General features: G+C 37.5%; 1 protein-coding gene across 2 annotated transcripts in view; it reads left to right on the top strand.

The window, feature by feature from the left end:
- The window catches only part of TMEFF1 (transmembrane protein with EGF like and two follistatin like domains 1), a 135521-nt gene that overhangs the window by 77757 nt on the left and 31007 nt on the right, over positions 1-26757 (top strand). For both annotated transcript variants that reach the window (XM_024734461.1, XM_024734459.1), the window contains 3 exons: positions 6824-6953; positions 10588-10614; positions 12833-12929. In XM_024734461.1, coding sequence (XP_024590229.1) covers positions 6824-6953; positions 10588-10614; positions 12833-12929 — 254 coding nt within the window. The remainder of the gene's footprint in view (positions 1-6823; positions 6954-10587; positions 10615-12832; positions 12930-26757) is intronic.

The raw sequence follows: 26757 nt of genomic DNA, 5'->3' as shown, positions 1-26757 counted from the left end.
TTATGCTCCAATAAAGATCTATTTTTTAAAAAAAAGGATCATATGCCATGATCAAGTGGGATTGATCTCAGGGATGCAAGGATTCTTCAATGTATGCAAATTAATCAACGTGATACACCATATTAACAAATTGAAAAATAAAAACCATATGATCATCTCAATAAATGCAGGAAAAGCTTTTGACAAAATTCAACATCCATATATGATAAAAACTCTCCAGAATGTGGGCATAGAGGGAATCTACATCAACATAATAAAGGCTGGGCTTCCCTGGTGGCTCATTGTTTAAGAATCTGCCTGCCAGTGCAGGGGACATGGGTTTGAGCCGTGCTCTGGGAAGGTCCCACATGCCGTGGAGCAACTAAGCCCATGTACCACAACTACTGAGCCTGCGCTCTAGAGCCCGTGAGCCACAACTACTGAGCCTGAGTGCCACAACTACTGAAGCCCGCACGCCTAGAGCCTGTGCTCTGTGAGAAGAGAATCCACCTGATGAGAAGCCTGGGCACCGCAATGAAGAATAGCCTCCGCTCGTCGCTTAGCCTGTGCGCAGCAACAAAGACCCAATGCGGCCAAAAATTAAAATAAATAAATAAAATTAAAAACAAAACAAGACAGAAAAACATAATAAAGCCCATATACAACAAACCCACAGCCAACGTCATTCTCAATGGTGAAAAGCTGAAAGCGTTTCCTTTAAGATCAGGAACAAGACAAGGATGTCCACTCTCGCCACTATTATTCAACATAGTTTTGGAAGTCCTAGCCAGGGCAATCAGAGAAGAAAAAGAAATAAAAGGAATACAAATGGAAAAGAAGTAAAACTGTCACTGTTTGCAGATGACATGATACTATACGTAGATAATCCTAAAGATGCCGTCAAAAAAACTACTAGAGCTAATCAATGCATTTGGTAAAGTTGCAGGATACAAAATTAATGCACAGAAATCTCTTGAATTCCTATACACTAACAACGAAAGATCAGAAAGAGAAATTAGGGAATCAGTCATATTCACCATTGCAACAAAAAGAATAAAATCCCTAGGAATAAACCTACCTAGGGAGACAAAAGACCTGTATCTAGAAAACTATAAGACACTGATGAAAGAAATGAAAGATGATACAAACAGATGGAGAGATATACCATGTTCTTAGATGTGAAGAATCAACATTGTGAAAATGACTATACTACCCAAAGTAATCTACAGATTCAATGTAATCCCTATCAAATTAACAATGGCATTTTTTATAGAACTAGAACAAAAAAATCTTAAAATTTATATAGAGACACAAAAGACCCCAAATAGCCAGAGCAATCTTGAGGGACAAAAATGGAGCTGGAGGAATCAGACTCCATGACTTCAGACTACAAAGCTACGGTAATAAAGACAATATGGTACTGGTTGTGGGAATGTAAGTTGATACAGCCACTATGGAGAACTGTATGGAGGTTCCTTAAAAAACTAAAAATAGAATTACCATATGACCCAGCAATCCCACTACTGGGCATATACCCAGAGAAAACCGTAATTCAAAAAGACACATGCACCCCAGTGTTCATTGCAGCACTATTTACAGTAGCCAGGACATGGAAACAACTTAAATGCCCATCAACAGACGAATGGATAAAGAAGATGTGGTACATATATACCGTGGAATATTACTCAGCCATAAAAGGGAATGAAATTGTGCCATTTGCAGATACGTGGATGGACCTAGAGACTGTCATACAGAGTGAAGTAAGTCAGAAAGAGAAAATCAAATACTGCATATTAACGCATGTGTGTGGAATCTAGAAAAATGGTACAGATGAACCAGTTTGCAAGGCAGAAATAGAGACACAGATGTAGAGAACAAAAGTATGGACAGCAAGGGGGGAAAGTGGAGGGAGGGGGGTGGTGGTGGTATGAATTGGGAGATTGGGATTGATATGTATACAGTAATACATATGAAAGAGATATTAATAAGAATCTGTATAAAAAAAGAAAATTCAAAAAACCCCCTTGCTTATGATTCCTCATGCTTTCAGTGTTTAATATAAGCTTTCTGGAACATAATTTAAACACATTTTAACAGATAATAACAGGATTTAAAATTCTAAAATTGTTTTGTTCAGCCTGTTGATAAGAGCTATTGCATCTTGCCACATATATAAACAAAGCTGCTTTTATTAATGTTGAACAAAGAAAAATGATCAGTATTGCATCTTTTCATTAAAACCTGGGTAATATATACAAAGAGGAGTGCATATGGCTTTTCCCCTGTTTTCTTTCTTCTTTCTTTCTCTTTGTTCTTCTGACTGGAGTTCTTGGGCCTATGTCTTTTTTCCTGAGTTTTTTAGTTTCTGCTCTTGCTAGGTACTGTGTCCACTTATTAGACCTTTGTATTAGTCAGAGTTCTCCAGAGAAACAGAACCAACAGGATATATATTTGGAGAGAAAGAGATTGTAAGGAATTGACTCACTCAGTTATGGACGCTGAGAAGTTCCACAGTCTGCAGTCCGCAAGCTGGAGGCCCAGAAAGACTGGTGGTGTGGTTCCAATCTGAGGCTGAAGGCCTGAGAATCAGGGGAGCTGATATATGAGTCCCCGTCTGAGTCCAAAGGCCTGAGAACCAGGAGAAGACCAAGGTCCCAGCTCACCAGTCAGGCAGAGAGTTAATTCTCCCTTCGTTCACCTCTTGGTCTATTCAGGCCCTCAGTGGATTGGATGATGCCACCCACATTGGAGAGGGCATTTATTCAGTCCACTGATTTAATGCTAATGTCATCCAGAGACACCCTCACAGATACATCCAGAAATAATATTTAATCTAGGCACCCTGGGGCCCAGTCAAGTTGACACATAAAATCAAGCATCACAACTTTGTGAATATTATTTATCGTATTCAGCACAGTTCCTGACACACAGTAGGTACACAATAAATGCTTGAATGGATGTGGCTGCAGAGTTGTACACTGCTGCACCTTTGTAAACTACTTCAAATCACTCTTGCAGCTAAAGAGAAGGTGTAGGGGAGAGTTCTTTCCCCTAGCAAGAGTGGCAGTATAGAGGAGGCAGACCTTAGGTTAGAGTCAGTGCCCAAGTCAGAAGTTGTATGTTGTTAAAATTGCCGAAATCCCTTAATTTTTCCATAGCACAATGAGAGGCTCTTAAAAGAGACTTCTGGAAACAGGCTGGCCTAAGAACTGTAGGTCTGCTTTTCCCATCTCATGCTCACTCCTTGGTATGTGCTCGTTAGGTTGCATTTCAGGGACATTGCCTACACTGTTTTAAGCCCCCTACTCACTACCACCAAGTGACATATGGTGAGATCCTGCTGAAAAACTGGTGTGTAGTGGTTAGAGAACATCACTTGTCAGGAGTCGTGGGTCTTCCATTTGTTAGCTGTGACCCTGGGCAAGACTTAAGACTCAGAAATGATAATAGCAATAGCAGAACCAGCTGATGTTTGTTGAGAATTTACTATGGCTAGATGTAAATGCTAAAGATGGATTTCTCTTATTTAGTCCTCATAACAATTTTATCAGGTAGATACTAGTATAATTACCATTTTATAGATAGGGGAAATGGCACTGGTGCTAGCCCATAGTCACATGGATGGTCGACCCAGGATTTGAAATCGGCATTTTACTTCAGAGTCCCAGCTCTAAGCACTAAGTCATGTGCTTCGCAGGATTGTTATATTTAAGTTAGTTTAGGACATTTAAAGTTGTAGCCAGCGTTTACTAGATAGAAACTCCTCAATAAATCTTAGCTATTACCATATAGATTCTCAGCCCTATCAGACTTAATAACCCTTTTTTATAACCAATAATTTATATTCCATTTCTTTTTCTATTCTTAAATGAAATTTGTATATAATGTAGCCTACATAAACACATAATTAAAGAAATCACTATAATATACACTTGCAATGTAAAGGAGAAATAAAAGTAGTTTATAGTAAAATAAGTATTTCAAAATGTAAATGTTTGGGCATGATTACACTAGAAGACAATATAGTAGATGCTTATATTTACTTATAATGAACATTTGGATTTTTAAGAAGATCATCAGCAGCAATTTCATACTAGTAGTATTTGAAAACAAAAAAGTAGAGGTATGGTGGATGCTAGAATAAAAGCTGTTAGGAGAAGCTAGAACAATCTTATTTGTATATGGCCTTACCATAGTTCCTACATGAATGGCTAGAGTTGCATTCAGAAATTGTATGGTGTGTATGTTGTGTGGAACTATCCTTTCCTTTGCAGTACATCGAGCACCATTGGAATCCATCTGCTAAATGACAGTAATGTCCCTTTCTCATTATGACAACCAAAAATGCCTCCATAGGGGCACCCACCCCTAGGGGGCGATATTAGCACCTTTGCAAGCCCTCGAGCACCATTGGAATCCATCTGCTAAATGACAGTAATGTCCCTTTCTCATTATGACAACCAAAAATGCCTCCATAGGGGCACCCACCCCTAGGGGGCGATATTAGCACCTTTGCAAGCCCTACGTTAGAAAGTTATTAAATGTTTGTTCAGTGAAGAGTTGGCTTGAGAAGTCCATAGACTTAGCATTTGACATCTTGGAGCTTATGGTCTTTTTTGCTAATTATACATTGTATAATTACAGAGTAACATTGATTCCTGCAGACATCATACAAGTTATTGTGTACATTTTAGGGGAGAGAATATAGTAAGTGATCCTTGACGAATTAGAGGAGTATAGGAAGGCATCCTAAAGTAAAATTTTAATTTTAACTAAAGTTGATGTAGGAGTCTGCTGATATTGTATAGCAAATCAACTTGGTTACAAAATATTTTATTAGAAATTGTTTTTACCAGTGTTTGACCTGGGGTAGCATGCCATATTTATGATTCATAAAGTAAGTTGACCACTTTTTAGAAAGTAAATAAATGATAAAAGTAAGCCTTGTTCATTGCAGAAAAATTGAGAAATACAGAAAACCATATACATGGAATTAAAAAACTCTGGTGACAAGTAATGTGAAAAATTTATTGGTGTTTTCTTCCAGGATTTACTCTATGAATATTTATTTTTTCTAAATAATTGAGATATGTGTATATATATGTAATTTATTTTCTTGCTATATTTTTATTTTATATTATCGAATTATTTAGGAAATTTGCATTCAGTTTTGTGGACTAGATAATACATTTAAAAATGGCAGGGACTTCCCAGGTGGCGCAGTGGTTAAGAATCTGCCTGCCAATGCAGGGGATACGGCTTCGATCCCTGGTCTGGGAAGATCCCACATGCCGCGGAGCAACTAAGCACGTGCGCCACAACTACTGAGCCTGCTCTCTAGAGCGTGTGAGCCACAACTACTGAGCCTGCGCTCTAGAGCATGTGAGCCACAACTACTGAGCCTGTGCTCTAGATCCCGTGCTCCGCAACAAGAGAAGCCACCAAAGTGAGAAGCCTGTGCACTGCAATGAAGAGTACCCCCCGGCTCGCCGCAACTAGAGAAAGCCCGCACGCAGCAACAAAGACCCAACGCATCCAAAAAAAGAAAAAGGGCACAAAATTCTCAGAAGTTACATATATGGTATTATCACCTACTTTTCACCTAACATTATCTTTTTCTGTCACACAGTATTCTTATAAAGGGTAATGCTCAGTGACTCCTTGAACAGGTATAGCATGGTTTAAATAAATATTGCCTTGTTGGATATTTAGGTTGTTTCTATGTTTTAGATATGAATACATTTCTATTTGAAATGACTGTAATAAATTTTCATCTACAATAATTTCCTTCAGATATATCATTAAATGTGTAACTCTAGATAAACAAATCACATTTCTTCTTTAGAACTCTTGAAATGTATTGTTAAATTATGTTCTCAAAAGATTGAGCCAGTTTAAATTAGCACAACAGGTATATTGGTATGTCCACCAAATTGAATTTTTTGTTTGTCTAATGACCAGCTTTATAAGCTAAAAATAGCATCGTGTTTTCATGTACCACTCTGATTGCTAGTGAAACTCAGCATTTTTTATATATTAATTGACCATTTGTTATTTTTTGTAAATTTATCTTTTGTATTAATTTGTACTGTCTCTCTTTTAGTAATAAGTTATGTCATATTATACTATTTTCCCCAGATTTTAAAACTTTAGTTCTTTATGATATTTTTGACATTTAGAAGTGTTAAAGTTTTTTAAACACACCAATTCAGTGTCATTTCTCAAACATGAATCATCTTTTTTCTTTTCATCTACTAATCCTTCAAGGCCCAGTTCACATTTCACTTTCTCTGAGGAGGCTTTTCTTGAATACTTCAGTTTATAGTAATAGGTATTAGATATTACACTTATTGTCTACACTTTTGATTTAGTACATGATCATATATATGTATTTCCTATTTATATGGTTCGCTAACAAGATCGTAAGGTCTCTAAGAACAGAGTTCATTTTTCTACTATAGCAATTACCTTAAGACTTTGTGTACTAGACGTATTGAATAAGTGAATTTTGATAATAATGAAATGACATTACATCATTAGTGCTCATGACAAACATTGGCAAGCATTTCCTTTTATATTATCTCTCTGGATCACAAGCAAATGATGTAGATAGGATAGGGATTTTCATTCTCATTTTTATGGATAGTTGATAGTTAATTTTCATTATGAATGTGAAAAAAGGTATGAGAAAGAAGCATAACTCTTCTTTTTAAAAACCAAATAAAAGAACAAACTCTTTTGTAGTAGAAGTATGTCATAATACTATGGTATTGCATTCATGAATATGAAATGAACTATTAATATTCATGCCTAGTCTGAGAATTTATTTTTGTTTCTTTTGCAGTGCCATACAAATTATATTCCTGTCTGTGGATCAAATGGGGACACGTACCAAAATGAATGCTTCCTCAGAAGGGCTGCTTGTAAGCACCAGAAAGAGATAACAGTAGTAGCAAGGGGACCATGCTACTCTGGTATGTGTGATATTCTTCTGAAAAAATGTTAGAAATGGTTCTGCCATACTTTTAAGAGGAAGTTTCCAGTCAGAGGTTTATTCCCAAAACTGCTGTATGGATTGGTGATGATTATGTGGGGAATGGGGGAGCTCTTTTTGGCCTCCATTTCACGTTGCTTTTTTTGTTTTTTGTTTTTTTTTTTTTGCGGTACGCGGGCCTCTCAGTGTTGTGGCCTCTGCCGTTGCGGAGCACAGGCTCCGGACGCGCAGGATCAGCGGCCATAGCTCAGGGGCCTAGCCGCTCCGTGGCACGTGGGATCTTCCCAGACCGGGGCACGAACCCGTGTCCCCTGCATCGGCAGGTGGACTCTCAACCACTGCGCCACCAGGGAAGCCCTCACGTTGCGTTTTAACCCCAGGTAGTCTTGTACTGACTGTTACTTCTCAGGACGTTTTTAATGGTTAATGCTTTTTTTTGGTGGGGACTTTGCATATCTTTTGCCTTATGGTTTGAATATAAGACAGGATAAGATTTGGGGTGGGAAATGCTATGGGATCCATTTTGTTGATTTTTATCTTGGGGGGTGGGGAAGGAGTGGGGAGTATCCATAGGAAGTCATTAGTGGCATCCCAGGATGTGTCTCTGTCCAATCTCTTCTCTTTTTATATCTTCTCATTTCTGTTTGCTAGCCCTTGTCATCCACCTCCCCCAATTGTTTGTATTTTCTTCCTTGTCTTTTCCTTCCTGAATTGGTAATGGTTAATTTTGGAAAGCATTAATATTAGTATCTTACTTCCGTTTGTATTTGGGGGCAGGGATGCAGAGTGAGGTATTGTAACAGAATTATTGTATGAAGGTTAGCAGTAAAGGTGGAGACTCTTCTTATACGATTACTCCATTTCCTTTCTCTCCTTGTATATTACAGTGCCTGTGTTTTTATTGGGGCTCCATTACATAAGCATAATTGATTGATGGTCCATGTGGTTGATCTCAAACTCTGGGTACACTAATACCACATGACTCAAAGCCCCCACTCTGAACTGTGTGGTTGGTATTTCTGGTGTGGCCAGCCCTTGCCCTAAGAGTATTGGGTGTGGCTTGTCCCACCCTAAGGTCTGATGTGGTCAACTCCCTTCCTAAACATCGATTGCCTTCCAGAAGCTGAGGGCAGAAGGCCAAAACTCTCTTTGGGCAAGGCCAAATTCTTTTCCATACACTAAACAATTAGATGCTCTTAGGCCAATAGACTATCATTTGATGTGGTTCTTATACACTTCTCTAAGTACATTTTGTTTCACAGACTTGATTTAGTAGCTAAAAAGGAATATGGAGTTCTTTATAATCCCAAATTAATTATGCATCCTTTATGAGAAGTTTAAGACACCAACTGCTTTGATAAGCAGTGAATATTAAGCATTGGGAGGCAGAGTGGAAAGAGCTGGAAAGAGCACTGCACTAGGGTTACAAGACTTGGCTTTAAAGTAACTCCAGCTCTTGTTTACTGTATGACCTTACACAAGTCACTTAGCTGCTTGGAGCCCCAGTTACATACCTAAATTGTGATGGATGTCATCTCCTGGGGTTAAGTGAGAATTGAATGAGCTAAGCTATAAGGTGCTATATTGATTTTGTTATCTTCTGGCTGGGGCCAGAGTTGTTCATGTCATTTGGTCTGGTGTTGGTTCTATTCCCTGTGCCAGGAACAACATTCTCCTTTGCTTATTTGAGAACTTTTTTATGCTTTAAGATTGAGCTTAAGCCTTTTCTACTCTGTGAAATCTTTCTTCTCTGGTATCTCCTGGCAGAGTTTATTCACACTTTGTGCATATCTCTATGTAAATATCGTACTGTATTTCATTTATCTAACACATCTGCCTTTGGCCAGATCCTGTTTCTCAACAGGAAAGTACTATATCCTGCCTAGGGAGGTATATCATAATCCCAGGGTTGGGGCAGGGGAAGGCGTGTGTCCAGTGAAAATATGATTGACAAGAAGAACTCAACCTCATTATCAGAATAGTCACAGTATATTTAATTTATTTCAGAATTTTAAATGACCCTTAAGGAAGGTGTGAGATATTATATTTATTAAAATTGGACATTAGTTGGAAAAAAGATCGGGAGTAAGTATGTCATGCACTGGAACTGTCTTATTTATCAGTTTATATCTACCTTTTACTTATTATGTGTATGTATGTTGTCTAACACATACATAATAAGTACCCAGTCAATGTATATGGAATAGAAGGGAAAAAGAGAGTTTTCCTAAGCAAAGTTTGGTAATAAAAATACTTTTGAGTTCCCTTTTTCCTTGTCTTTTTTTCTACTCTTTTACTCTTTCTTTTCCTCTTTACTTTCTCAGAGAAGATATAATTATTTTATGGTTGATCAATCAAAATGAATACAATGTAAGACTTTGTATAAAATCCCATGAAGAGTTGAAGTGGATGCTACATAAAATATGTATTTTTTTTCCAGTTCTTCCTGTTTCTACCACGTTTGGGACTTTTATTATAGTCTGCAGGAGATTGAAGGGAAGTGGGGAAGGGAGCGATATTGTTGAGGGTGTCTCCCACTCTAGAGAACTATTTGAAGAACTGGAATGGATTCTCTAGGAAATCCTCCTCCCTAGAAAGTGCTGGGTAAAGTGTTAAGTTCATCACTTGCCATGTCTGTTCCACACTTATGATACCACACCATTGCCCTCTTTTCAGCATGCTCTGCGCCATATGTTGGTTCTTTTAGGATTATAAAATACATATTTTAAATTAATTACATTTTACTCTGGCTTCTTGCTGGTAACTTTGAGGGAGGCTCTTTAATTTGACTAGTAACAAGTTTCTCACCTACACCTTGGTGAGATTCCTTCTGGTGAGGTTTCCTAGAGGAAGTTAATTTCATCAGTAATATGAAAACCTCAACCTTGAGGTTCTTTCCTTCTAAACCTTGGGGCTTTTCATATCTTTTGGCTTTTGGCTGTTATCCACAGATTTAATGAAGAAGATTTTTGGAGCAAGACCCAAAGCTCTTCTCCTCCCTTTTTAATAAAAGCAGTTTATTCTTTATTCCTTTCAAGCTTTAACAAAATTAAAAATTTCTTCTACCTTTTAAGTGAGTTATTTAAAGTTATTTCTATTTAGCCATTTACTTTATAATATTTATTGGTTTTTACTCTGTACAAGGCACCTGGGTATTTCCTGAATGGGCTACAAAGATGTATGAGGTATGGATTATGTGTCCAAGTAATTTATATTTGAAGAAAGGTACAAAATAAGTATATAAGAATAAACTGTTAGATATCCAGAAAAAATGAGAAAAGGGGCTACATGAGAATGGATATCACAGTTTGATTTTATTTATTTATTTTTGCGGTACGCGGACCTCTCACTGTTGTGGCCTCTCCCGTTGCGGAGCACAGGCTCCGGATGCGCAGGCTCAGCGGCCATGGCTCACGGGCCCAGCCGCTCCGTGGCATGTGGGATCTTCCTGGACCAGGGCACGAACCTGTGTCCCCTGAATCGGCAGGCGGACTCTCAACCACTGCGCCACCAGGGAAGCCTCACAGTTTGATTTTTGATAAGAAATTTTACTACTTGATGATCTGAGATTTCCAGTAAAAGTATTCATATTCATTCTTTATTTTTCTTCTCAGATAATGGTTCTGGATCTGGAGAGGGAGGTAAGTTTCAAATACCCCTTAAAAAAGTATTTTTTTTCTTTCACTTTTTAAAAACAGCCGTATTGAGATAAAATTCACATACCATGCAGTTTGCCCATTGAAAGTATGTAATTCAGTGGCTTTTAGTATATTCACAGAATTGTACATTCATCACCACAGCCAACTTTAGAACATTTTCATTACCCCAGAAAGAAACCCTGTACCCCTCAGCTATCACCCCCAATCCCTCTATCCCCCTTAGCCCTTAGCATTCTTTTTTTCCTGCATTTATTTTTCATTATAGGTTTGTTGTCAGACAAAGGGGAAATGTTACTCCTGTTAAACTGAAGTTACACCAAGGTGCCCTCCCCTTAGGATCATCCCCAGATGATTTTAGCTTGGACCAGAGTATATGTAACACTCTCCCATCCCTTGCTTACAAATTTTTGCTCATAAGGAATTTTCAAGGTACAATATTTAAAAACAGTTTGAAAAACTAATATTTGGTAATTCAGTTTCCTCTGAATTATTAAAATTGAGAATGACTGATCTATTTCGTGGTCTAATGAGGCTGTAATTCTTAATGAGTATCCACTGTATGCAGAGGAAGTTTGAGGTGCTCTGGGGATGCACTAAAAGAAAAAACATACTCTGGTAAAATTCACACTTATGCAAATGAAAACTACAGTTGTGATCCTTTCAGTACTATCTGAAACCTTACTCCACCCTTCTACATTTCATAGAATCCTAACATTTTAGAGTTGGAAGGGACTTTGAAGGTCACCTAGAGAGTAGAACTGTTCTGAGAAAGAATTTCAAGGATGACAGTTAGACCTTAAAAAAAAAAAAGATTTAAACGGTCCAACAATAGAATTTAATTTAAATGGACATGTTCAAGGAGAAACTTCGTGATCATATGTGAAGGATGAGATCATAAATTCTGGATCTTAGAGCTGGAAAGGACTTTAAAGGATCATGTGGTCCAGCCCCTGTGGTCAGATATTCAGTTAGGAAACAGTCATTGTTACTATGTTAAAGAAGTGGAAGTTGATCTCCAGATTTGCTTATATGGTACAAATACTGGATATCTTGCCCTGAGGATGTTGGTTGTTGGCAGTTTTTTTTCAGGGAGTATGAGTTAGAAAGGCTAAGTGGTTTGCTCAGATTAATATACAAACTTTAGTGAGCTCATGGTGGCTGTATGATTTCTAGATCTCATTATGTTTCTGAGGCCTTAGAAATACTTAGGATTATGCTCCCTGGAATTGTTTCGGGAGTATTCATTAGAATTTGGGGAGGATTTCTACTTAAAGTGTAGGCAGACACACAAAATGGCGAGTTTGGTAATAGTACCAAACAGGTACTCTTAATGAGTATCCACTGTATGCAAAGTAAGTTAGGTTACTTAGGTTTGTGTGTGCTTTCCTTACAACATCTTCTCCGCTGATTGACACCCCCTCAGTAAGATGTGCTTTCCCAAACCAGACTGGGAAATCCCTTGAGTAAACTGTAATCCCTAAATTGGCTTCAGAACTGATCTCCCTGCCCAGTTTGAGGTTATCAGGATAGGATCCACTCTAGTTAAGACCCAGGAGTATAGGGTTCCCTAAATGTGGGATATGAGCTGACTTGGGGGCTGGTGGTATGCACTGTTGTTTTGTGCTGGGTCATAGGAGATGCATACCCTTCTGTATTCTGGGTGTTGCTTGCTGTGCTAGGTGGTAAAGTAGAAAAGGGCAAGTCCTTTGTAAATAGACCCCTTTCCTCTTCAAAATTTGGAGATAATTTTTAAGGCAGGTGTGAAACTGATGTGAGGAAAAGGTAGTGGTTAGACTCTGCTTTGTTTAATCACTTATTTGCTAACCTGGATTGCACAGGCTATTTCAATAGGGTAATCACTGGACTAAATTTATTGCTCATGTTTTTTTTTCCTCTCTCTTATTTGATGTTATGGTAATTCTTTTAAAGAATCAACCAAATCTAGCATACTGTTCCGTTGTACATAGGTTAAGGGATTATTTTTCTAGCCCCAATACTTTTTTTTTTTCACAGAATATGTTGTACTCTTGTACTGACAACATTTTTGGACTCAAGCATTGATAGACTTTTGGAACTGATTTTTTTTCAAGAGCTTGGGTACATTTTCCCCAGAAATAGGATAATGGCTGCTGAAAACATGAAGCATATCTGGAAAGGCTCCCAACTTTTGGTTGAAAATTTAATTTTTCTTTTTAAACAGAAGAGGAAGGGTCAGGGGCAGAAGTTCACAGAAAACACTCCAAGTGTGGACCTTGCAAATATAAAGCTGAGTGTGATGAAGATGCAGAGAATGTTGGGTGAGTTGATTGAGGGAAGGGGATACACTTACTTGGAGGTTAATTATCAGCGTTATTATATTATAGAAAGGTATCATCTAATTTGCTTCTGTGTATTTTGTGTGTGCCTTCTATGTTTTTTTTGTTTAATGCTAGTCTACTGGCTTTTAAATTGATATAATACTATAGCTATTTAAGTGTTTTAGAATGGAAATCCATTTATAATTTTTTTCATTTTGCCATTGCCTTTTTTTCACTGATAGTTTTACATATTTTATACCAAGTGCTAATTTTATTCATCAGAATTGCTCTTATTTGGAATTATCTTACTATTATATTTTTAACTAGTATCAAGGATAAACAGTTTTTCTTAACTTGCATTTTTATACACAAACTTTTCATGTATTTCAGTGTATTAAGAAAAATTCAAAACATTCAAAATTTTAGAGATAGTAAGTAAATATTATATAATAAGTAAAAATTATTTCTGGAAATCTCAGCTGCACTGATTGACATTTTGTTTTATTTTCTCACTCATGTTCAGCCTTCACTAAGGTGGGTTTTGTAGCTGGACAGCATTGTCTGTCCAATTTCCTGTGCACTCCCTGTGAGAAGGGTGTTGTTTGGTGGAGTAGTAACAATATAGACCTCATCAACACAGTTATGTTTGTTTCTTCCTTTCATCAGGTTCCTGTTTATTTATTCCCAGTCTCAACCTTCTTTCAATTCTCTGTGGTGCTTGCTTTTTGCATAGTTGATTCTAAAAGCGTTAATGCTGTCTTTAGGACCTTATGTAACACACATGGATCTTCTTCACTTCCTCAATTTTCCCTTAGTGCATATTTTACAGCACTTATTTTATAGAGATTTGCATGTTCTTTCTTACTTATATGTATTTTCACTGTGAATTTCCGGACTCATGTTTTATTCAGCCCTTAAATGCCTATTTGAGCCTTTTACTGATCAATGGTAGTATGGTTTAATTAGCATTTATGCCCAGAATGAGTTTTACAAATCAGGATAACCATATTTTCAGTATTTTGGTACAGAATCACCTATTTGTCTGGCACTTGGTAAAATTAAATGTCTGATAATTTACTTGATATATGTTTGAAAGTAGGTGAGAATTGGCAAAAGACACGGTCAATAAAAAGTGAATTCAGCAAACCCTGAGTTTGCTCTGTTTCTGCATATTGGTCACTTGGATTGACATGTCCCTCTGTTTCAATCAGAGTGGATTGATTTGTAAGAACATGTTTTCCAAAGTAGATTTTGGCCTGTAGAACATGAGAGAAATGATAGCAATGGGGACTTGCAGAGAGAACAGGTAATAGGTATTATGTTCTCTTCTTCTCTCTTTGTACTGATGATATGCATGATGAAGCACCAGCATTTGTTGTGTGTGTGTGTATTTTTGTAGATATTTGGTTCTTTTCAGTATTTTTCCTCAGGACTGTTCTATAATAGTGTTCAGATTCAGAATAGCTGTCAGTGATTGATTGGCTTGATCAGTTGTTATTCCTTTGACAGTACCTCTCTTCAGTCCTATTTTTTACATTTCTCTGCTTTCATTTTTCATCCCTTAATTGAAAGAGATAGAGAGCTTTTGCTGGGAAGTAGAATGGATTCTGTGTAGTTTCAGAGGTGGCCCCAAGTATGACATCTATATGATAAAATACACATCTTTCTGTGTACCCCTTTTCTTGATGGAATATGTAGCCTATGCCCAATCAGAGCAACTCTGTTGTATATACTAAATTCATTTTGTGTGTGTCTATTTGAGAACTTGTAACTGCTGTTCTTGCAGGTACAGGCTCTAAGCATAAGAAAGTGGGCATAGACCAGGGAAGGGCTTACCAATAGTAAGGAGCATGCAGGCTGAGGAGCTTCCTAAGGAGCACATGGATAGATTGGGACAGGCAGCCAAGACCAGGCCAGGAAATTGATGCAATAATAGGAGAACATTAAGGAAGCAAACTGTACCTTTACCTAGAAAATAAGTACATATATACATAGTAATAATAGATATTAAGTAAAACAAAATTCTATAAAATAGTACTTAACCTTTACTAAAAATAATGTATTCTAATATTTTCCATACTGATTATGACCTACAGTTAAAAAATTGCTCTGTAATGTAACTATAATAGATATTTTATTTCATGTTACATTTTTAGGTATGGGTATTCATTTTCATTAAAAAAATATTTTATCTTTTCTCATTTTGAAATGTCTTTCCTATCAAAAGAAATGCTATATATAACCTATCTGGTTTCCAAAGGGCAGCTAATCTTTTTTTTTCCTTTTGTAGTTGGTTAATTTATTATTATTTTTTAAAATTTCTTTTTTTATTGAAGTATGGTTGATGTACAATGTTGTGTTAGTTTCAGGTGTACGGCAAAGTGATTCAGTTATACATATATATATCTATCCTTTTTCAGATGCTAAAATCTTTCTCTTGCTTTACAACTCTTTCTTTTCTTCTTGCTAATAGTAGGAAAAAAAACTGGCTATTTGGGGGAGGGGATAAATGGTACCATGTAAGTTAATTTTCTGCTATTAAGAGAAGTGTAGTTTTTTATTTAGCCATTTAAATAGAAATTGATTTAAATATATTGTCTTAAACAGTATACAAAACATATTCTAACATATTCTTAGAGTCATATATTGTATAGTTTGTTACATTTTTCAAATGCTGTTATATAGATTATTTTTTCAGCTCTTTATGGCAGTCTGTCCAGTGGGTAGGGCAAGGAAGTATTATCCTGATTTTACTAGGGGAGCTGAGCTCAGAAGAAGCTGAATGGCTGTGATCAAGCAACAGAACCAGAACACAGGTCTCATGACAAGAGATTTATCCATTCTGTTGTGCACACACATGTGTAATACGATGACCTTCTCAGAGGCCACTGATGTTTTTAGTGGTAGCTGTTTCACGCCTACTAAAGGCTCCATTCTGCTTTGTGTTTTGGGTTCTACATTGTTTTATAAAAATGCTTTTTCTTCTCCCATGTCAGGCTCTTCGCTGTTGCATCTGAGTGCTGTCAGTATGCCTTGTCAGTGATTCTGACTGTAGATGACTCCAACTTATTAATTGCCTCTCTGCTTCCCTGAAATGGGAAGCAGTATGCTTGTAGAAACTATATCTAATGTAGGAATAAATTCTAAATGTAAATCAGAGTAAATAGGTTCTTAGTGGAGGTGTATGAACTTCAGATACTGCATGAATTTTGTCTCTCTTGTCTGCTCAGTGGCTATTTTTTTTATAATTTAAATTGTTTTTGCTTGTGAGAGGCTTTTTTCCTCTTTCTTCCCGAAGCACACTGTGTCTCTAATGGCATCGAGGGGCTTTGCATGGGTTTGTGATGGCTATCTTCATTGATGCTTACCTTTTGAATTTATACCTAGAGCGAGGTAGTTGAGGTTCCAAGAAATTTGACTCCCACATGGGTGAGGTTTCAGTATTCCACTGCGACCGTTGTGACATACAGTGGCTAGACTTTCTGCTTAGCCTTTTTTTTTTTCTGCTTAGTCTTAAAACTTGGAAACAACACCTGCTTTACAGAAAATTGTATTTCTTAAACTACATAATCGTAGCAATCACACCCCCTCTTTATCTAAACAGTATTTCTAACCTGTCCAAGGCTGAGGTTATTGCTGCAAGATAGCCCTCAGCTGTTTGTCTGGACAGTGGGACCAGATAATCATAGAACTCCTTCAGCCAGGTAGACCTTTTATATACCTGACCTAAATCCCTGCCATGAACGATTTGAATAGTCTGTAAAATCATCTGGCATAATGTCAGTACAGGCGAGTTATAAAAAACCTCCAATTATTCCTTTGAACTTTGTCTGCCATGTGCTTTATGGAAATTGTCCCTGCTCTTCTGCCTCTTTGATGTCAGTCATTTTGGAGATGCTGTTTCCCTTTTCCCCTGAGTGATGTAAGCTGTCAGAGTTGCTCAGAGAAAGAATCATGTAGGTGTGCAGTATGACAGACAACGTTGAGAAGCAGTTAATTCACCTGTTGGACATCTTTGTCATTTATGGTACCATTTTCTGTTTGGACACAGTTACTGGCCACTATCACAGTCTGATGAGTCTCTCCCTCAGAACGTGGAATGAAATTTTTTTTTTTGTTGTTTAAACAGAGAGAATAATGCTGTACATCTGTCATCTCCATTAACGTCCTCCTTTCTGGAAGTTGCATATACTTTTTAAAAAAAAGAACAACCAAAGGAGTACTTTTCTACTGTTATCTACTCTGCGCTTCTGCTTTCCTCCTAATCAGAGATGACAATAATTTTCATCATTTACCATTGCCTGACTCTGGATATTTGGAATCTAGACTTTTAAAACTATTTAGGTTTAATAAATTTCTACCAAGGCTCCTTAGACTATAATGGGAAAATAATTGTATGTTGTCCATTAGGCTCTGATAACAGGAAATAAACACTATTAAACGTTATTTTATACCAAGTATAACCGAGATGTTAATAATGACAGGCTCATTTGTCCAGAAATGCAGAACACAGTATCCCCATGGCCTCCTGCAGTTTGCTGAATGCTCTGTTACTCTTTGATGATTTGCCTCTGTTATTCTGTCTGCCTGAAGTCTCACCCCTGTATACCTACTTGTTTCATTCCTACTCTTCCTTCCAGCTTGGATGAAGTAAGACTTTAGCACCTCTTCCTAGCAGCCTCCCTTGCTGTTTCTGCAGTCCCTATGAGTTAGGTGACTAACTCTGTGTTCCTCCCTTGGTCTTGAGAAAAACAACCTCCACATAGCGCTTATACTGTTGGGATCACTAACAGATTGTGGGCTCCCTGAGTACAGGGACTTTGTCTTGCTGGTTTCTATGTTGGATTAACTTGCCATAAGGTTGGGTATCTTAGGGTCCCTCTATAGGTCTTGTTGAACTCGTGGCAGTTCACACAGGGCTTTCCTGTTGACTTAGAGCCACACAAAGGTTCGTTGTGATGGTTTAACATGTGTGAAAAGGACTAGTAGTATTGTGAGGAATTTGTAGCAGGTGAACTTGTTGCAGTCTTCATTAGGTGTTTATGAAATCTAAATAACTTCACATGAATTAGTTTAAGCCAGTGTTTTCCTGACTGCTAAATAAAACTTACCATATGGAGAAGGAATGACACTTTCTATGTACAGTAAGGGGAAAGGAAGAGACAGGATAGATATTTTTCAATAATAATACCTTTCAGATATACATAGTATTTGATGATTTCAAAGGGCTTTTTACAAAAGCTTATTTGATTCTGTCACCAGTGTTTGAGGTATTATCACTATTACTATTATTAAAGACTCAGAGTTGTGATTTGCCAAAATCCTAGAGCTAAATCAGAGAAGTCATTGAATTTATTCATGTATGTATGTATGCATTCATGCCTTTGAAATTCATAGTGTTAGAAATTCAAAAGCTTTAAAAGGCTTTACAGTAAAAGGTTGTTTCCCACCCCACCCCGATCCTCAGTTACCCAATTGTCTTCACTAGAGGCAGTCACTGTGATCTGTTTCTTAATCTCCCAGAGGTATTTTTTGCATGTACAAGCATGTATGTACACGAATTCTCTTTCTTTCCTTTTTTTAAACTAATGGCAGCGCACTATACATACTGCTCTACTCTATTTAAAACTTTTTTTGTAAAATGTACATTTTGCATACAGATGTGTTTAAAACATACACATGCAATTTAGAGAATACTACATCTATATACCTAACACCTAGGGTACAAAATAGAATATTGCCAAATTCACAGTACCGAGTGTTGACTTAGCCGGCACTGTTAGATGAAGGCTTAAGGAAAAAGACACATTGAACAGTCTGTGTCAGAGTCTGACTTTTGGCTTCCTGGTTTACAAGATTCCCTTCTGGGAAAGTGGGTGGGCAAGACCCTGAGTGTTATGGGGAATGTCATAGGGCTCATAGTTGAGACATCTGGTAGGATTCTCATGTCACCAGGTATGGATGATTGGCAGAAATGTGGTCAGAGAGTGGACTGCTCTGTGTTTTCTACTTCCAGTCTCACTGTAGCTGACCTCCATCTCTCAGAAGCACGTCAGTTAAATGAGTGTGCTCGTTTGGTTCAGGTAGTTGACATGAAGGGGAGAGCAGGAACTTCATCAAGGCAAGTACAATTAAGAATCTGAGCCAGGCTTACCTGGGCATTCTCTTCTCTGGCTAAAAAGAGGGCAGTAGGCATCTTGGTAATGGCATCTAGCAATACAACTGTCCACAGAATGAAATTATCAATATTTCAGTGTGGGTACCTCCCTGGTGGCTCAGTGGTTAAGAATCTGCCTGCCAATGCAGAGGACACGGGTTCGATCTCTGGTCTGGGAAGATCCCACATGCCATGGAGCAACTAAGCCCGTGCGCCACTACTGAACCTGCACTCTAGTGCCCGCGTGTCGCAACTACTGAGCCCCTGTGCCGCAACTACTGAAGCCCGCATGCCTAGAGCCCCGTGCTCTGCAACAAGAGAAGCCACTGCAGTGAGAAGCCTGCGCACTGCAATGAAGAGTAGCCCCCACTCGCCGCAACTAGAGAAAGCCCATGTGCAGCAGTGAAGACCCAACGCAGCCAAAAATTAAAACAAACAAACAAACAAAATTCAATGTGGACTGGTTGCCCTCTTAATATAGCTGTCATCTTGGTATCTTCCTTCAGTGTTGTGTCTTTTCCAACAACAATCAGTTCTCCATTTCTCCTTCACCAACTGGGTGTCCTACAATTCATTTCTTTTATGCACTTCTTGGAGTCAGCACAGACCCCACAGGGTAAGGGCTTAGACCCACAAATTGCCCCCGTTTTAGACACCAGCTGCAAACGAGGTTCCCTGCACTTCTGCCCAGGATACTATGAATCTGGAGGTTCCTAAGACCTACCTCCCTTAAGGTTCTATAATTTGCTAAAATGACTTAGAATTAAGGAAAGAGCTGAGTCATCTCATTAGCATACAAAAGACTCTTTTGTCAAAGTTCCAAGGGTTTTAGGAGCTCTGCCAGGAACAGGGGACAAAGACTAAACATATTTTTTTTTTTTTTTTTTTGCGGTACGCGGGCCTCTCAGTGTTGTGGCTTCTCCCATTGCGGAGCACAGGCTCCAGACACGCAGGCTCAGCGGCCATGGCTCACAGGCCCAGCTGCTCCGCGGCATGCGGGATCCTCCCGGATCGGGGCACGAACCCATGTGGCAGGCGGACTCTCAACCACTGCACCACCAGGGAAGCCCTAAACATATTTTTTGTTATACCACAAGCATCATCCTAGAAATTCCTTTACCTCTCTCCTACATAGGATATCCTGTTTCTTGCATTTTTTACCTTTAACTTTTTTGTTTTACTCTTCCATTTTAGTATATCTTTCAGTAGCTTCTTGAGAAAGGGTACAAGGTGAGACCTTATATTTAAGGCGTTTTTATCCTACACCTAATACTTGACTTATAACTTGGGGAGTGCATAATTCTAGGTGGCAGATAGTTTTCCCTCAGAATTGTGAAAGCATTGCTCTGTTGGCTTCTAGCTTCCAGTTGAAGTCTGAAACCACTCTGATTCATGGTCCTTTGTATATGATTTGTTTTCTCTCTATCAAAGCATGTAGAATCTCCTTTTGGTCCTCAGTATAACGAAATTTCACAGTTCCTAGAATCTTACTGACTTCTGATTTGAGAAATTTTCTTCAGTTAGTTCTTTGATGACTTCCTTTCCTCTCTTTTCTATTTCTGGTACTTCTGTTATTTGGATGCTGGACATTCTGGACTAGTCCTTTAATTTTCTTTTCTCTCCTATTTTCTATTTAGAAAAATTTTTGCTGTTTTTTTGAATTTGTCATTTCTCCTGTACTTTTTAATTTCTAAGAGCTCGATTTTGTTCTCATGGTGCTCCTTTTTCATAGCATCCTATTTTTGTTTTATGATTGCAGTATGTTTTTGTGGCTTGCATTATTGGTATTCTGTCTGCTATAAGTATGAGGTTTTCTTTTATTCATTTTTATTCAGTGAGTTTTAATCTGTTACTTTAACTTGTTTTGGGGGTTATATGGCCTTATAAAATGAATTAGTAAGTGTTCTTTCTATTGTCTGGATGATTTTGTGTAAGAATAGAAATGTCTATTTATTGAATGACTGGAATGAATGTGTTCATGAATGCTTTTTAAAAAAACACCTGAAAAAAAAAAACAAGAAACAAACAAAAAAAACAAAACACCTGGATCTGATGCTGTCTTTGAGGGACATTTTTTAAACTGATTTCTTTTCTTTAATGATTTTAGTACCATTCAGCTTCTATTTCTTTTTTGGTCAAATTTAATAGTTAATATTTTTTAAAGGTTATTCATTTCACCAAAGTTTTCAAATTTGCTGGCATAAAGTTGTTTACAATAAACTTTTATTATCTTTTAAACCATAATCTGTAGTCTTTTTAAGTCCAGATACTGTTTTTTCTCTCATCCTGCTTTGTTGATTTGAAAGTCTTTTCAAAGGACCAACTTTTGGCTTTATTGATCTTCTTTGTTGTAACTTTTCTATTTCTGTTTAGATGTATCTATAAATCTATATCCATATCCGTGTCATCTATATTTTTCCCCTTCTTTTTTTGTTTTCACTGGATTTATTCCATTGCTCTTTTTCTAATTTCTTAAATGGATGCTTAGTGATTTAACTTTTAGCTGTTCTTTAATATTTTGAGATAAAACTTGAAAAAGGCGAGGGATCAAACCGAGTGGATGTTTGAGGGTAAAGTGTTCTGGGAAGAGGGGAAGCCCTGAGGCAGGAGTGTTCCTGGTGTGTTTGAGAGAAAAGCAAGACCAATTTAGTGAAAAGATTTTTCATGATATAAGTGTGGAAAATAACTACTTATCTCCTTTCATCTGTCACTTTCCTTGCTGAGATGTCTGTTTTATGTGACAACTGTGATGAGTGGGGAGAACACCATCTCAGTCACTCATTAGATTTGTGATCTAAGGGTTTTTAATGTCTTTCATATTCAGCTTCCCTGTTCATAATTTGTTGTCATGATTAAAGAGGCAAATGTGACTATCCCTGCACAGTAGGTGCAGAGTAAATGGTTGTTAAATGTTTTGAATTTGACGTGTTTGTTGAAGCGATTTCTTTCCATTTTAGTGCACACTCCTGTGCTTGAGCATCCTGCCCTCTGCTGCCGTTGCCAGTCTGCAAACACGGGGAACCGCTGCAATCAGGAGTGTCAGCAGCCTCTAGGGTCTAATACTGTCCTCCTCTCCTCACTGTTTCACTGAGCTGGACGTTCCTTGAGATGGTGGTTTCATTCTCTTTTGTCACGTGCTATTGAAAACATTAGCAATGGTTGTTCTCACAGCTCTTGGTCTTACATGGACCTTTTCTACACGTGATCAAGGAGGTTCCTGTTGAGCTGCAGTGCCCTCTTCTGAGTCCCTCGTTTCTCCTTACTAGATTGGTTCGGGATCTTGCCTTTGTTGCTCAGCCTTTTCTCATCCCTGAAACTGTTCTGTAATACTTTCTTCCATTGGCCACCATTTATTCCTTAAACCTGGATTTGGCAAAATTTTTCTATAAAGGACCAGATGGTAAATATTTTACATTTTGGGGGCCACATATGGTCTCTGTCACATATTCTCCCTCCCCACCCCTTTAAAAATGTAAAAGCCGTTTTTGACTTGTTAGTAAATATTCTTATGAATTTAAAGTTTTTTTTATGGTGCCTTAATTCTTAAATTGTGAAACAGAGCATGTATTGAAAAGTTTATGAAAAACTTACACATTTAGTTTAATGTGCAAAAATGAAACAAATTGTGACTCCTGCCTTCCAAGCCAAGAAATACTTTAGAGCTGTCCCCAGCCCTGTGACCCTCCCCAGCTGCATCTTTCTTTGATCCACCCACTCTATTGCATTTTGTGGAAATCATTCCTTTGCTTTCCCTATAGTTTTATCACATGATAACCCTCCTAATAATATATTACTTGGCTTTTGTTTGATTTTGAGTTTTGTATAAGTGGAATCATACTATGTGTATGTTCTTTTGCTCAGCATTATGTTTTTAAGATTTATTCATGTTAATGCTCATAGTTGCTTAGTTGAATTCAGTTGCTTAATGTTTCCACATCCTTTTATAGTCCATTTTAATGTTGATGGACATTTGGATTGTTTCCAGTCTTCTGTTCTCATGAGCAATGTGAACATATGCATGTCTTCTGGTGCACATGTGTAAGAGATTTTCAAGGGCCTTACTCAGGAGTGGAATTATTGGGCACGTGCATGTCTAGCTTTTCCTGGTAATGCCTGTTTTCCAAAGTGGTTGTACCAGTAAGTTCTCCCTTCAGCAGAGGATAAGAATTCCCTTTGCTCCTCATCCTTGTAAACACTTGGTATTGTTCTCTTAATTTTTGCTGTTTAGTGAATGTGATGGTATCTCATTGTGGTTTAAATTTACATTTTTTTGATTATTGAGCAGATTGAACACCTTTTTACATATATTGTTTTTATATGCTTCCAAGTTCTATGTCATTTTTTAAATTAATTTTTTTTTTTTTTGCGGTATGTGAGCCTCTCACTGTTGTGGCCTCTCCCGTTGCGGAGCACAGGCTCCAGACGCACAGGCTCAGTGGCCATGGCTCATGGGCCCAGCTGCTCTGCGGCATGTGGGATCTTCCCGGACCGGGGCACGAACCCGTGTCCTCTGCATCGGCAGGCGACTCTCAACCACCGTGCCACCAGGGAAGCCCTAAATTAATTTTTATATGTATTCTGGATACTGATTATTTGCTGGTTACATGGGCTGTAGTCTTTTTGTTTGTTTGCCGTTTTTATTCTCTTTGTGAGGTGTTCTTTATTTCAAAGTTAAATTTATTGGTCTCTTATGTTTGATCTTCTAAGTCTTTTGTAGTTTTGCCTTTCACATTTAGGTCTTTAATTCACCAGGAATTAACGAAATCTTCAAACATGTAGAAGAGGAGAAAAAAATAAAGTGGACCCCTCCTCATATACCCATCACTCAGTTTCAGTTAGTGTAAAAAATCCAATTTTGTTTTATCTCTTTTTCCCTCCACCTTTTTTTTTTTTTTTGTGGTACGTGGGCCTCTCACTGTTGTGGCCTCTCCCGTTGCGGAGCACAGGCTCCGGACGCGCAGGCTCAGCGGCCATGGCTCACGGGCCCAGCCGCTGCACGGCATTTGGGATCCTCCCGGACCGGGGCACAAACCCATGTTCCCTGCATCGGCAGGCGGACTCTCAACCACTGTGCCACCAGGGAAGCCCTCCCTCCACCTTTTTTGGGGGAAGTATTTTAAAGAAAATCCCAGCATTATGTCCTTTCATCTCTAGTTATTTCAGTTTTACTGGTATTTTATCTGCTTGATATATGAGTTACAGAGAGATGCACGTTCAAATCTACTATGGTAGATTTGGCTGTTTCTCATTGTGATTTTATCAGTTTTTGCTTTATAGATTTTGAGGCTGTTTAAAAATATTTAGAATTATTATATCTTCTTGGTGAATAAAAGTTTTTATTATGAGGGATCTTCTTTCTCATAAATCTTTTCTGCCCTGAAGTCTCTTATGTTTGACATATATATAGATATATAGGCAAGATATATAGCCGTACTAGGTTTCTTCCATTCCAGGTATGATATATCTCTCACAATTCTTTTATTTTGGTACAATACACATAATAAAATTAACCATCTTAACTATTTTTAAGTGTGCTGTCCAGTGGTATTAAATACATTCATAATGTTGTGCTATCATCACCACCATCCATCTCCAAAACTCTTTCAATCTTGTAAAACTGAAACTATATCTATTAAACAGTAACCCCCTCATTCCTCCCTCCCCCAGCTGAGAATATAGCTGGCTTTTGTATTTTTATCCAGCCTAACTATCTTTGTATTTTAACTAGAAAGTTTAGTTCACTTAAATATATTATAGGGAATTCCCTGGTGGTCCAGTGGTTAGAACTTGTCGCTTTCACTGCCTTGGGCCCAGGTTCAATCACTGGTTGGGGAACTAAGATTCCACAAGCCCTGTGGCATGGCCAAAATAAATAAATAAATAAAGAGTAAGAATTAAAAAAGATATATATATATATAAAAAATAAATACTGATGTACTTTGATTTTTAAAAAATCTTATTTTGTACTTTTGTCTTGCTTTCTGTTTGTTTCTCCTTTCTTGCATTCTTTTGAATTTTTTTTTCTCTATTAGTTTCAGTGTTATACATACTCCTTTTGGTGGTAACCTTAGCATTAACATGCTTATTCAACTTATCGCAGTCTAAAATTCATCAGTATCTTTGCTCTTCTTAAAATACTGTAATTTCAGTCCCTCCCAATTTGTATGCTATCAATATTTTAATTTATTGTTTTAAAAAAAATTTAGCAGCACCTAGCATTGTTGTCATTGTTTTATATTGTCAGTATTTTGTTAATATTACCTATATATTTACACTTTTGTTCTTCATTTATGTTTGCATCTCAGATCTTACTTGTAGGATCATTTTTCTACTGCCTTTATAATTTCCCTTATTGACAGTTGACAGGTGACAAACTCTAAATTTTTACTTCTTCCAAATTATTTTTATTTTACACTTAGCCATGAAAGATAGATCTTTTTACGTAGAATTCTATTTTATCCCAGCACATTGCAGGTATTATTTCACTGTCTTTTGGCTATAAATAAACAATTTGGCTTCAGTATTGCTTTTGAAGACACCTGTCTCTCTTCTTGCTTCTTTGAATAGAATCTTTCTCTTCTTTCTGGCTGCTTTTAAAATATTATTTTGTTGCTGTTGTTACAGAAATTCCACTGTGATATTTCACTGTCTGGATTCCTTTTTAATAATCCTGTTTAGAATTTATTAAGCTTCTTGGTTACTTAGATTAGTATCTTTCTTTAGTTTTAGAAAGTTTGAGAAATTGCTGAGAATATTGCCCCCACCTTATTCTTTTAACTCATCTGGAACTCCAATCAGATTTTTATTAGCTCTTGTGACTCTGTCTTCCATGTCTCTTAATTTTTTTTTCATATGTTCTGTCTCTTTGACTCTGCCATGGTCTGGGTAGTTTCCTCTGACCTGTCTTCCAGTTCACGGATTCACCTTCAGTTTATCTAATCTCCTGTTAAATCTGCCCATGAATTTTTTATTTCTAACAGTGCATTCTTTATTTATTAGAAGTTCTCTTTGTTTCTTTTTCATATCAGCTTGCTCTGCCCATGGTGTTTTATTTCCTTGTCTCTTGTGGGTATGGGAGTGAGTGAGCATGTGTGTGATATACTTGTTTTGCTCAGAACTGTATCTTGGAAATGTTTGAGGTCTAGGATAATAAAGTTGGGTTTCTCCAGAGAGGATTGCATTTACTTTTGTCAGTTGTCTAGGGCCCCTTCCAGTCTTTGACTTTTAAAATAAATTCTGGACTTGAGGTTTTTCAGAACACCCAAGTAGTATTTTAAGTTGTAATTACTCATGTGAGGGCTGGCTTATACTTTTGAATTCTTGGGGAGATGTTTTTTTCCCCCTCTCTTCAATGCTGTGTAAAACACAGCAGAATATTTTTTTCCTTTAAAACAGTCCCCTTGGAATATGGCATCTCATTTATACTCTACCCTCATGCTTTTCTCTAGGGTCTTTAGACTCTCTACCTTAGGTAGGTCAGTATTATTCATCTTCTGTTCTCAGGAGCCTACAAAACCAAAAAATTGATAATTGAATTTACCTAGTTTGGTAAATGCCTTCAAGGTGAAAATCAGCTTTAGTAAACTTAACTGACCTTTCTCTATTCCTGTCTTCATATAACTTTTGTCTTAAAATTCCTTGCTTTTTTTTTTTTTTTTTTTTTTTTTTTTT

Source organism: Neophocaena asiaeorientalis, unplaced genomic scaffold (assembly GCF_003031525.2).
Source record: "Neophocaena asiaeorientalis asiaeorientalis breed wild unplaced genomic scaffold, Neophocaena_asiaeorientalis_V1.1 scaffold192, whole genome shotgun sequence".
NCBI lineage: Eukaryota > Metazoa > Chordata > Mammalia > Artiodactyla > Phocoenidae > Neophocaena > Neophocaena asiaeorientalis.
The sequence above is the reverse complement of the archived record's forward strand: the minus strand, read 5'-3'. Positions and strand labels throughout refer to the sequence as shown.